At 42.4% G+C, this 13,306-nt stretch overlaps 2 protein-coding genes across 2 annotated transcripts; both read right to left on the bottom strand.

The window, feature by feature from the left end:
* Positions 1-597: 597 nt before the first annotated feature.
* On the bottom strand, positions 598-8,178 carry LOC128709439 (long-chain fatty acid transport protein 4). Its single transcript, XM_053804436.1, has 10 exons — positions 7,982-8,178; positions 5,934-6,322; positions 3,962-4,060; positions 2,806-2,965; positions 1,971-2,172; positions 1,634-1,826; positions 1,479-1,557; positions 1,137-1,406; positions 974-1,064; positions 598-906 (listed from the first exon to the last, which is right to left on the bottom strand). Exons 1-10 carry the CDS (start codon positions 8,176-8,178, stop codon positions 598-600), a joined length of 1,989 nt encoding a protein of 662 aa, XP_053660411.1.
* Positions 8,179-12,577: 4,399 nt separating this feature from the next.
* LOC128707512 (uncharacterized) lies at positions 12,578-12,982 on the bottom strand. The gene has a single exon (XM_053802468.1). The coding sequence runs from the start codon at positions 12,980-12,982 to the stop codon at positions 12,578-12,580; it is 405 nt and encodes a 134-aa protein (XP_053658443.1).
* Between the last annotated feature and the right edge of the window lie 324 nt (positions 12,983-13,306).

The raw sequence follows: 13,306 nt of genomic DNA, 5'->3' as shown, positions 1-13,306 counted from the left end.
AAGCTTTTTTGTGACCGTAACAATCGACTGTCAACAGTGAAATCCCAAGATAACAAGTATCACCAACAATACTTACGTAATAAAAGCGGCAATTTTCGGAAGACACCTTGTGACCAACTTCCTGATCTCCGCAAGTCCTGAAGCAAAGTACATTTACGGATCGACAATCAGCTGATGGTCTTCCGCCGAAGCAAAGATGGATTAAAAATTAGTCCATTTTTTAACTGAACACGGTACATTATCCTTTCTACACATAGTCCGCGTAGTGATATAGAATCCTAATTTATTGTCTACTGATTAAGATTTCTTAGTATTTGCTATATCGAGAGCAGATTACAAATGCAATGTTCGTACCATAAAAAGATGGTCGCATCAACTGCCTCCATCGAGATTGTGTAGCTTGCTTAGACATCAGTATTTTCAGTTAGTAATTTCAGTCATTTTTTACTTATTTTTTGGTTTTGGATGATCGTACATGAAAAATTAAACAACAAATACTAACATACCTACAACAAGACTTCTACGTAAACAACTTTTAATGGAATTGCTAGCGCTTCACACATCCTTGCCGCTAGCCTGCGCCGTACGGCTGTTTGCTCATAGTCTCGCTTTACCACTGCTTATAGTTTCGTGATCTTCCGCCGTAAACAATCGATAGGTGCCATTGCTTTGCAGGAAGTAAATTGGATCCTTAATCTTGTTCAGATCGTAACCGTCCACCTGGAGGTCTCGCTTCTTTAGCTTGAACGTTGTCGTCATCGGCACTTCGGAGAGCACACGTATAAATAGCGGCCTTGCGTAGGCAGGCAGACTGGCCCGAATTCCAGCAGCCAATTGCTCCATATCTACCTTACCCTCCGGGTCAACGATCGCGGCCATACCGGCTTTACCTTCAGTTTCGGGGATCTGTATGGAAAGGTGTTAACGTTATAGTTCTTCTGCAATCTTTTTACCCGATTAATCATTTACTCACATCTACACCGTAAACGGCACAATCTTTTAAGCCCACAATCGTGGTGATAACACCTTCTACCTCTGATGTGGCAACATTCTCACCACGCCATCTAAAACGATCAGCGAAGAACAATGTACATTGATTGTTTAACATTAGCTTAAACCTGACACCATTCCCATACCTGAACGTATCGCCCGTTCGGTCCTTGAAATAATAATTTCCGAGCAGATCTTGAACCAAAATATCACCCGAGTTGAAGAAAATGTCTCCCTTGCGAAACACGTCGTGCAGGACCTTCTTCTCCGACGCAGCTTTATCTGCGTACCCAACGAACGAATTCAACGCTTTCTTGGGGTTGATTTTACCAACAAACACGCCCGGCTCGCCCGGTTTACACTTTATACAGAAACCATTCGGGCCACGGATAATTTCACCCGTCTCTTCATCACACCTAAAACAAGGAAATTGAATTGTTTATACAAAGAAATTCAATAGCAATTCCAAGTGGATATTAACACAATACCTTATCAACGTTACGGGGTATATAGCTTTGGCAAAGTTGGGAACGAAACCAACGGCTCCCATCGTGTTATCAATGTTTACTAAAAAAAACGATATGAGTAACGCGGTTAGCTTTTTTCACTTAATTGATTCATCTATTCCGCGGCAAATACTTACATAAGTTCGAGTTACCTTCCGTTGAACCGTAAAATTCTCCGATTTGCTTAATGTTGAAGCGCGACACAAACTGGGGCCAAATCTGGGGCCGCAAACCATTGCCAAACATGAGTCGCACGCTGTGCTGTGTGTCCGTTGGTTTCTGTGGTGTCATCAGTACGAAGCGACATATTTCACCGATATATTGGGCCACCTAAAAGCACACCCAAAATCAAGCACACACCCAAAACCATGCACACGCCATGTGGCAGTTGAAAGGGAAAGTAAAAACAGAAAACTTTTAAGATGTCCCTTTTTTTGGTCGACACCACACAAGATCAGTCGCGCGATTGCTTACCGTGCACTTGTACCGGATACAGTCCGTCCAGAAGTTCGAGGCGGAGAACTTCTTGCGTAAAGCCGCTGTCACACCGCACAGCAGCACGCTACCGACACCGATCATACCGCCGGCCGAATGGTACAGTGGCAATGAATTATAAATGATATCGTCATCGCGGAAGCTCAGCATGTAATAGCATCCGAGGGCCATGAATGTGTACCTTGAAAAGGGAAGCACCAGTTACCAGCAGTTGTTTTGTTTGTTATAATACTTTTTTGCTCTCTGTTCACCAACACTTTGACGATGATGGTGCGTAACAATGAAGGTGAAAAGAAAGATTGACACTATACGGGCTGGGAGCATAAAGCGCACGAATGATGGTAAAAATGTATGAGCGGAGGTGAGAACAATAGAAGCTAGCTTTAACATTGTGAAACGGGCAAAGAAAGCCCCTGAAAAGTTAGCCAAAGGTCAACAATACTCTTCAAGTAATAATAATTAATTAAACAACGGATATGGTATTTTTAAGGGAAAAACGATAAAATTGCGAAAAAAAGCTACCAAATATAAAAAAAAATTAACATGTCATAAAACGTTAATCAAATCGAAGTAATAAATTTAATGTAAACTACATTGGATAATATAGCAAAGATCCGTCATAATTAAAATAAATATAAAAAAAAATATTACATTAAAAAAGGATACGGAAAAAAGTTAATGCTTTACATATGCGTTGCTACAATTCCAAACACTAAAGAATCCTCACAAAAGAGTGAACAAATGATGTGCTAAATAAGAGCCCAAACAAATGACTCGCCAGAATACTAAAGCACCGTGGACAGTAAGCACTCACCTCAGGTTGGTGATGACGGCCGCCTTCGGCATACCGGTCGTGCCGGACGTATAGATGTAAACCAATTTATCTTTCGGTGATATATCATTCGGGATACCGCTTAAATCTACGTTTGAGCTACTGCTGCCACTATCCACGCTGAGCCTTAAATCTTCGGCATCTAAAACAGAAAAATTTTGCGCACGTGAGAAGATGATTTATGATTATCAATTATATCGTATCGCATTAAAAGCTCTCGCCCGCTTGTTCGTCGTTCTCGGTCACATGTGAGACCACCGTTAACCAACTCGGTGTGCACACACACACACACACGCGCATACACAACTACCCGGAGCGATTCACACCTTTCACGCCGGTCGTTCGTTCGTTGGGTTTGGGGATTGGGGGAGTAAGCATGCGTTGGCAAACCGGTGTCGGGTGATAAAACTTCGTGCAAACGACGCCAGCTAACCAACCAGACCAATCATTCCAGGAGAGGTGAGATCGGTGGGTAACCGGGATGGACGCAAAGGCATGTGTGTGTGCGAGACTGTGCGAAGGATACAATAGGAAGGATGGTGCGCCGGCTAGTGGAGTTTCCCATGGAACACAAGGTAGCGCCCGCTTGAAGAAACAGCGACTGGCTACGAATGGTACCGTACGAATATACATCATCGGAATCGAGATGTGTGCAATTTATGGGAAAACAGCAGAGGTTTCGGACAGGATCGTTCTCTCTGTGTCTTGCCCAGAAGCGGGTGATTCGCTTTCCACACCGCTCACTACACATCGAGATTGGTTTGGCGAACGAGATGGGAGAATGACTCGGTGGAATATTCTTAAATGCTGCTGCCACCATCTTCGCTATTTTCCTACCCTCCCAACACACATTTCTATAGGTGGGTTTGTGCTTGAGGGAATTACGGTCACGGTACTGTGCCGATGAATGAACGATACGGGAGATAAAGAAGCGAAAGAAAACGAATCGGTACGATTGGACAATGCTTTAAAAAGGGCGTAAGCATCCGGATCAGAACCGACCGCTGGGTGGAATGGAACAGTGGACCGTTAAAATCTAAGGGGGTCATAGGTTCTCACCCCACCTGACTTCGCAAAGGTGGGAGAAAGTGCCATGCAAAGGATCCGATCGGGTGCAATTGAATAAAAACTCATTTACCTGGCAATGGGTCACTACTGCTGGTGTCGGCACCGTCGGTGCGGAATAGATGTACCGGTAAGCCTTTTATGCCTTCCTGCTCGTTTATTTCGGCGATCGCTGCAAAAGACAGTGGGAATATTAACGATTTTTACTTCGTTCCGTCGCCGAAGTCGTATGGTAGTGTGAGGTGTGATTGGTAAGACAAAAAAAAACCAGACAATTTGGTTGGAGAAGGATTATGATTTCTTAATTACTACCTATGGCCATCGAGCGAATATGAAAAAAGGTGCTTCACTACTCTGTATCTAATAGTTATCAATTTTTATCGATGCTAAAAGGCTACGAAAATGTTCTATGTGGATTTCAATACTTTCAATGGTTTCCTTTCATTTATGATCTCTTTTTGAGATCCGGGTTCTACACAAGTTACTAGTCGGTCACAAAGCAGTTTCTATAATTTAACTGAATCATTACGTATAGGAATTGTTCTGCCTATTTCCTGTGTAAACCGAGAAATGGAACGATAAACGGATAAATAACAAAAAGAAAGCTATGTGAAGTATATATAAAGAATCTGAAAAAAATGGACTCACATCTTGGTCTATTGTTGATACCAAGTTTGTTGTTTGTTATATTCCACATATAACGTAATAAATTTTTCGAACAATTATGACATAATTATTCTAAGATTTCCAATACAGACCATAAAATAAAAAACCAGGCCATCATTTTTTAAGGTCAAGTTAAAAAATAGAAAGAAATTACCATTTTCAAATTCCCTCAAAAAATTCTTTTGACGTCGTAGATCAAAACTAATATTTCTCAAATAAACTAATACTTATGCAACAGATTGTAGTGGTAAATAAACGGCATTTTTCGTATCCAGTCGATATTTGTCTAAACACACAAAAAACGTCGTAATTATTAAAACCAGATTTAACATTAGCCAAACTTATCGAAACACGTTGCACAAGCTTATGTGGCTTAGTCAGTTTTTCAAATTATGTAAACTTTTCTATTATAAACCACGTGATATATAACTATGTTTAGTGATGTCTAGAAGCATGTCAGGGTTAATTCTAACTCACCACAAAAATACCACCAATCAATCAAAAATCTAACATGCATGCATGTTTAGCTTCAAGCGATTTGTACCAAATTTGCATTTCTTCCGGCTGATTAGTTCAATCAACCCCGTACTGATATGCAATTATAGCTTTTCCCACAACTACAACTACAACTACAACTTCCCACAATTGCTGCTCATTTCCACTAACTTCATCAAGGAAGCCAATTGCTCTTCACTTTTAATTAAAAAATCGCTCAAAAGCTCAATTTTGATCATGTCTCATGCATTCGTCATAACGAAAGAGGACAAAAAACATCCAATTGGACACCGGAAACTCTGTCCTGCGTAGGTTTCCGGTGAAAGCTATCTTTTCGCTAGGAGAGATATGGAAAACCGAAACAAAAACTCGTTCGATTACCAATACAACATGCCTGTCCGGTTTGCTCCGAAATGCTGACGAGTATACGATTGATGACCGCAAAATGGCTCCGATCACTAGTCCTGCTAGTACGGTAATGTTGACGGGCTTTCGAGTACGTGTAGCAATTTTTAGGCACAGGTATTGGAACCCCATTTCTCTCATTTCAATAGATTCAAACGCAAAAAAAAACAAACAAAACCCTTTCAACAAGACTGAACAGGCATGTTTCGTTCAAACCAGTTTGTAGGGTTCCGTGTTTCTTCCTTATCTACTCCATGTGGGAAAATGTACCGAAGGAAAACGTTCTACGCCCGACGAATGTTGCGGCATGTGCAGCGAACCGAGATGAATCGGTAAAACAAGAATTCAATCCTACCTCGAACCGAACCGGACAAATTGCTAAGACAAGCAGGGTCCGCAAGCCGGACTGGCATACCAGATACACAAGACAGGGATGCCTTTGCCAAGATGATTGATTGACAGTTTCTATTATCACTTACCTCCGGCCAGCTCCGAGCTCACGATGATTGCCTTCGAATTAGCCACCGTTATCGAGTGACGCAGCGTTTCCTTCCGCAGGTTCGAATTGATCAGCGCCGTCACGATGCCAACCTTCGACAGACCGAGCCAGATGCAAGGATACTCGAGCCGGGTCTCCATCAGCAGAGCAATCGTGTCCCCCTTCCGGAAACCCTTGGCGTAAAAGTGGGCCGCAATACGGTCGGCTAGCTGCTTCACCTGTGCGAACGTGAGCTGACCATCGTCCATCAGGAACGCTACCTTGTTCGGGTGGCGCGCAACGACACTCTCGAAGATTTGTACCACCGTCGCACCAGCGCGTTCGTATCGGTAAAGGCTTACATTCAGCTTCAGAAAGATAACTGCTGTCCTGTGGAAGAAATATAAATGAAACTATTAAAAAAAACAAAACAAAATAAACCTGCTAAATTCTTCTATATTGTACGTACTACAAAAAAAAATACGATAATTGTTAAGGTGCGATTCACACTCGCTTTAACGTTACATGAATGTTTTCACAAATAATCTCAGCAACGCGATCATTAAAGCCAATTTGCGGCACGCGACGCATATTGTGAGAAAATCGTGTGACGATCTTCTAGCAATGATGCTTAAATTACAAATAAACAAACGTATTACACTTACGGTCAATTTCAACCATCAGAAATTTACAGTCCTGTTGTTAACTCATTTTCTTATATCTTTTTCGATGTTTTGTGCAGCCAATTTTATAGTTTTATCATAACTTTTTTTTTTTAATCTGAATCATCAAGTATCTTCTATTATAGTATATTCTGAATCTATTCTTCAACCAAATTATTGTACCTTTTTCACATAATTTTGACATTATATAATTTTTGACGAAATGACGAATTTTCGACGTAGAAAACAACGAAAATTATTTTTTTATTATTATTATTATTCTGCAGTGCATCTGAAAACAACATCATCTTCTTTATCGGTACAACAACCTCAAGAGGTCTACGCCATTTCTGGCTTTTTTAGACTTTATTTACCCGTAGCTGGATTGTCACAGTATAGCGTACGGCGAATTGGTCCGGATGGGATTTTGAACCAGTCCTGTCGTGTGAAGACCGTCGGCGCAGCCAATACACCAACGGCCCACACAAACATAAAACAACATAAGTGTTTTTTATTAATAATTAAAATAATAAAATAATTTTTCAATTATTTTTGGCAATTATTTTAAAGATCACAACAGCTTATGAGCTGTTGCGTGTAACTTCCGGAAGGATCACGTGTTCTTAACAGACCAACCAGTATTACAAGATACGCAAATATTTACGATTGTTACAAAATGTAGAACCACATCTAACTACGTTAATACTTCCCTTACTTCTCAAAATGATCACTAGTTGCGTTTGATCTGCGTAAAATTTACATACTAAGATAACTGGTGAATTAAAACCTGATTGAAGGGTATCATAACCGACATTCGTTTCCCGTGCGTTGCGAAAGATAAGCCCTGCTTACAATTCAACTACCGGCTGTTTGCATGAGATAACCTACGCGACCGACTGTAATTTGGCATGATTTAACGAGTGTTACCACTGGCACGGATACTAGGTTAGTGATAGCCCCGGAGAAATTGATCTCCCCTCCCACTCATGCAAACACACACACACATACGCGAGATATTACGTATGAACATTCTTCCCTCACACCAACGGGTACGTCATTAGGAATGGAAACCGGCTGCACTAGTGCTGCGATGTGCAATTTCACCGTTGGACGGTAGCGCGAGAGAATTGAATCAAAGTTGCGTCCCAAATGTCCCCCGGTACTGCCGCGGCGCATTAGAACGTGTTATCGCTACTTAGAAACAATCACCATGCGAGCGCTTCAACGGTGACATAAATCATCATCAGCCGTTTGTGTGGCAAAGTGCAGCAGTACCAGCAGTCTAGCGCAACAGTGGACCTTCTAGATGCTGTCGGATGGAATGGATGCATCATCTTCTTAATGCTAGAACAAAAGTTGCGCCCTGCCCCTCCACCACTACCCTTACCGTAGGTCTCGCGGCAGCGACACGATGGTGGCGTACACGGCCGACGGTCTATCGCCGGAAATGAGGTAAAAAACGATACCGGTCAGTATCGACTGCGGTATCAATCTTTGTCCGATCACTAATGACGCGGCTACGGCGGCAGCTGTGATGCCGCATAGTGTCAGAAATTTCTGTTTCAAATTCAACGCGACCAGCATTTTGCCGATGGTTTGCGACACCGGTACCGGTACAATGGTGTGATTATTCGGCGTGGATGATTTGCTCCCGGCTCCAATTGCTGCGTCCTGCTAAACTCGCTTCCTGGCAAAATATCACCTCCAGGGGCGAGGGAAATAACGTCCAGCTGTAGTTGCCGGATGGATGTGTCTCAATTAGGCGACAATTTTGATTCCTCGGTGAAAGATCTAAAAATAAAAATGATATACAAAAATAATTAATAAAAAATAATTCAAGAAAAATTTTGAGTATCTAGGAATGCAAGAAAAGATTATTTATTAATTAGCTTATTGTTTATTAGCTTCGGGTCAACATGGGTTATGGTTTTCGTATACCCCACACAATACCCAAACGTGACTAAATTCACACTATGCCCATGCAAAGTATGCATCAATACTGCGCTAACTTTGCGTTATCATGCTCCTTCGGATTTCCTCGCAAGTTCTACACCACTCGTCTTCTTAGCTCTAATCAATTGTGCCTAATCAAAATGCATACTCACTTCAAGTGGCCAAAGTGGTTGTGCCCGGTTGGGCAAATAAACATTATCCCGGGGCGTAATCGTGGTAATGATCGAATACTACCACCAACAGTGCCACCCATTCATTCGTCCGATTAACCATTTCTGGCATTGCACGCCCTATTAGCGCGTATGTAAATACAAGCGTCAAATAGTACGAATCTAAAACATGCAGTTGCTTCCCGACGCGCAGACCTCGCACGCTTGTCGGCTGTGCCGGGAATTTAATTAAGCACCAGTCACCAGCGCACCAGGTTGGTGGAAGGTTAAATGACTTTGCAATTGATTATCGCACCGAACAGCGGACCGTACGTCAAGTTCAGGGCGTTGAAGACCTCGGTGGGAATGTCACACGTGCCCGCTTGGAATGGCGTAGGTGCCACACAAAAAAGGGGGGAAAATTCACTGCCTTTGCTTGCTGCCCCCGTGGGCCCCCGTGGGCCAAAGCACGATCATAACAGCTGATCAAGGCAGCATGATGGCAGGACTGTAGTATATTGGACGTATTGCGCACCATCGTTAGCGTCTCGGTGTCGTCGCTGCGGCTGGAAGATGTTCGTCGATCAGCCGAACCGGCGCAAAGTCCACCGGACGTGCCTGATTGGCCGACTGTTGTATGTCGCGAAAGGTTAGGGGTACGATGCCGCTATGCCACATCGACCGCAACGCTGAAAGATCATCTTTTGGGTTCGCGGAGATCATCTGCCGCGTTAGTGGACTTTGGCGCGACAGTATCAGGCTGGACCTACATTTGGAACCAGCTTCCTTCCACAAACCGGCAGATAACGATTATCGCATCAAGAAACATTGCTCGTACTGTGCAAATGAACGGGAAGAGACAAGCTTAACAGATAAGCTTGATGGGCTTGTAAACAATGCAACCGTCGACACATATCTCGGGGGCGCCTGTCGCATGGTGCGGCCATTGGACCGTAAACCTTCCACCGATGCAATGCATCATGCTCGGCATGTATGCGGCTGCTGTCGGGGATTGGAACAGAGCCGGTTTCAATTACATCGTGGTTGAAAAGCTGGAGAACTTTATTTGAGCTGCTACTATATATTTGCGTTTCAGTTTCTCCGACCACTCATCGACTCAGTCGGTCACCTTGGCCTAATACGTACGGAGCGCGCCCCAGTTCTCCCAGTCGAACACTTAGTGCCACCTACGGCGAGAATACCATATTAGCAACACTTTAGGCACCAATTTGATGAAAATATGTACAACCCAAGCTAAGCGAATTGTTATGTAGCCTCTTCTGTTGGATTCTGCCCTTCCTCGTGGGCCCTTGTTGAAAATCTACAGAGGTATTGTTTACTAAACAGACAAACCACTACTCACGAGTGCAATATCCAATCTCTCCGAACCGTACAGAACGGGTTATCAAATCAAACACACTCGACACACAAACACATTCCGTCCCAATCGAATGGTTCAACGAAACTAAAACCCAAACCGTTCTATTACCTTTTTCAATTCCCTTTATTTCATCCGATGACTCTGTTCTTTTGGTTTTCCCTCCAGTATGTCCCCCAAAAACAACCACTTCACCGCTAAAGTTCGGTCTACGGTCTCAACTACCACAGCGTGTTTAGTTTAATCTTATCACAAGAACCATATGTCATTCAGAGATAACCACCATTACCGGAGCTTAGAACACACCGAGATATATACACAACACCTTCTTTTGGGAAGATTTTAACCGTTCCTTTTAACGATCGCGCTGCTCCGTTCTCGATCAACTGTACTGCAGAACAACAGAATCGTTTCACTGTGTGCGCGATCTGCGCAACTGAACACCGACGTAACCGGAGCGGAACATTCAACTATCGTCCACCCGCTGCGAGATGTCACGACCACGCTAGCAGACAAAGATCAACTGTTTTCGTCGCGGAAGCAATCCGTCCCGGCGATGTGGGTTGGTGTCGCGCGCGCACACATCATCTGCACTATGGGACGATCGGGTGCGTATTTTAATTAATTTTTTTTTTTTTGTTAAAATTGGATGGAATGGACTTTTTTTGTTATGTTATGTTATCAATAAATGATAAAATAAGATCAAAATGTTCAATGATCTACTTTTCAATGACTCAATTTTCTATCGAATTTGCTGTGAATAATGTTGTTTAAAAATAATTCAGATTTAAAAATTTATAAGCTGAATAATTTAACAGCATAAATCTCTCTGAATCTATCCTGGAGAATTACGATCCTCGAAGATCAAGAATACTCAATGATCTATTTAGGAATCTCAGAATCATGAATCTGAACGTATTATTCTAAATCCTTGTCCTTAAGATTCATGAATCTTCAATGATTGATGACTCTTCAAAGATTCATGAATGCAAAAAGCTACGTAAAAATTGTTTAATCTTAAACGTTTCTAATACCCTTAGCCTAACTAACTCGGTGCTCGTCAATTTCTTTATGCTTGTGTAGTTTACAATATTAAATTAAATTAGTATGTTTTAATTGCCCACTATGAAAATCCTCTCCGTTCACTGTGGCTTGCTGGCAGCGCTAGAACGCATCCAGATCATATGAATAGTTCCCTTGGCTTCATGTCGTCTAAATATCGTTGTTTGAGTGCTATACAAAAACGCAGAAGATATCAGTCGTATTGGTGGGAGTGAGCCATTGTTTCCTTCATTCAACTCGCGGTCCGACCGACCCACACCACCACTTACAACTTCCGCGGCTTACACCTCTTTGCAACCCCCTCGCATTGGTGGGAATCTCGGCGAGCATTGGCCACAGTAGGATGACTGGGTGACGAGGGTGCGAACTGCGTCGCACGACACACATGAGGGCAGCACGCATATGCCTTTTCCTTTTTGATGCACTTCATCGCTCATCGACGATGGTGGTATAGGTGGTTAGCACAAGCACACACGACTTACAATTGTCCCTCATCGGATGCGGATTAACGTTAATTTAATGCTTGTTTTCTTTCACTCTCGCTCGTTCTTTGGTCCTCTTTTAAAGCGTTCTTTTTGCGACGGCTTCCGTCACGCACTCACTCCCCAGCCTCTTCTAGACCTAGGTCATAGAATGCGCCGAAGGAATTGTAAAAGCGAAAGTCATTGCACCGTTACGCGATATGTGTGGAATGTGTGATTAAAGCAACAACAATTGCAAACTAGGAAAAAGAATAGTAATTATAAGTAATCATCAGATGCAATATACAACTGTTGAATATGAAGCGATCGACTAAATCATTTAAGTAAGATACGAGCAATAGGGTAACTTAATACGTTACTATTTTTTTAGCTTTAAATCAATGACCATTATTCATGCCCATTTAAAAATGAAATACTGATTGTGGTATTGTTCCATGTTGTACAATTCATCCTGACATGATTCCTTTTTGTATAGTTTTATGAACATTGATGCCATGGTTGTAACACTATACAATTACTTTTCAATGATCACACAATCTTATTTTTAAAGATTGCGAAAATCTAACGAGATCATTTTATCAACAGAGAAGCTATGGAGAAGCTATCAAGATAAATTTATGGTGCTGTGCAAATTGTGAACTATTTTCTCACAATTATAACCACATCTTTCGGCTTCAGTTCTGCTCATAAAGGTTGTGCGGATGCTTAAAATAGCGAATAAGTAGTACAAATTCAAACACCCAGATACATTCACATCAAAAGCATTGGTAATAAGAAAATGTAAAACTTAATACTTATTTCACAAAGCAATCAACTTCCAGTAAAGTAAAGTATTGAAAAGATTAGATAACAAATTCGGATGTAATACTCAGGCTACTAGTTATATTCTAATACTAAAATAAACTTCTAATACCGTAGAATTGATTAAACTACTTGTTGAACTCATCATTTACAGATATCTACAGCAATTTCAAACTGCTTACTAACGAATCTATTGCCTCACTGCGATCTGGACCTAATCCCAGTACAGTTTCTGTTCCACTTGCCACCTGTGTTCTACCGGCATCTCGCACTATCTCGGCAATAACCCCAATCGCATCGGCACGTTCCGTCAATAAATGCATCTCCTGCAAACTGTCTACCCTTAGCACAATCTTTGGTTGGCCCTGCATTAACCATAGTTCAAGTTTGTTCTTACCAGGCCCTCCGGTTGAGGCCCGCATGCAGCAAAGTACAGCCGCGTGGGCACACTGGGATGCAATTTTGCCCTTCTTCAAACCCAAATCCGACCGTACCACCAGCACCATTTTCATGGCGGAACTACCACCGCTGTTCGGGGCAAACAATCTGCGGAATGCGTTCATTTCTCGCTATACTTTGCCCGCTGCTGTGCTGTGTAATCTTGCATGCACAGTTTGAAATCTTTAACTACGTCCTGACAGAGCCGCCAGTCGCCAGTTTCGGCAATGCACTCCTGAAGAATACACATCATGTCTATTAACTATGTACAACGGTTACAACCAGAACCAGAGACTTACCTGCACTTTGTGGTGAAGGTTTAGACAACCGGTACGCTTCAGCATTTGCTCCACCGGATCCACTTCATCGGACATGATAAAATTGTATACTTGCGTGAAATATGCCGGAGTTCCGGAATTTATCGCGGCATTCGGAAGAAAAACACACGC

The sequence above is a fragment of the Anopheles marshallii genome, chromosome 2 (genome assembly GCF_943734725.1).
Source record: "Anopheles marshallii chromosome 2, idAnoMarsDA_429_01, whole genome shotgun sequence".
In the NCBI taxonomy this organism is placed as follows: Eukaryota; Metazoa; Arthropoda; class Insecta; order Diptera; family Culicidae; genus Anopheles; species Anopheles marshallii.
The sequence above is the reverse complement of the archived record's forward strand: the minus strand, read 5'-3'. Positions and strand labels throughout refer to the sequence as shown.

What these genes read in the sequence shown, in the direction of transcription:
- LOC128709439 (XM_053804436.1), bottom strand. Translation starts at nt 8,178, where the DNA reads ATGCTGGTCGCGTTGAATTTGAAACAGAAATTTCTGACACTATGCGGC. An exon ending in GCCGTCATCACCAACCTGAG is followed by an intron (nt 2,173 to 2,805) that starts GTGAGTGCTTAC and finishes TCCCTTTTCAAG; the next exon opens with GTACACATTCATGGCCCTCG. An exon ending in GGAAGGTAACTCGAACTTAT is followed by an intron (nt 1,558 to 1,633) that starts GTAAGTATTTGC and finishes CGTTTTTTTTAG; the next exon opens with TAAACATTGATAACACGATG.
- LOC128707512 (XM_053802468.1), bottom strand. Translation starts at nt 12,982, where the DNA reads ATGAACGCATTCCGCAGATTGTTTGCCCCGAACAGCGGTGGTAGTTCC.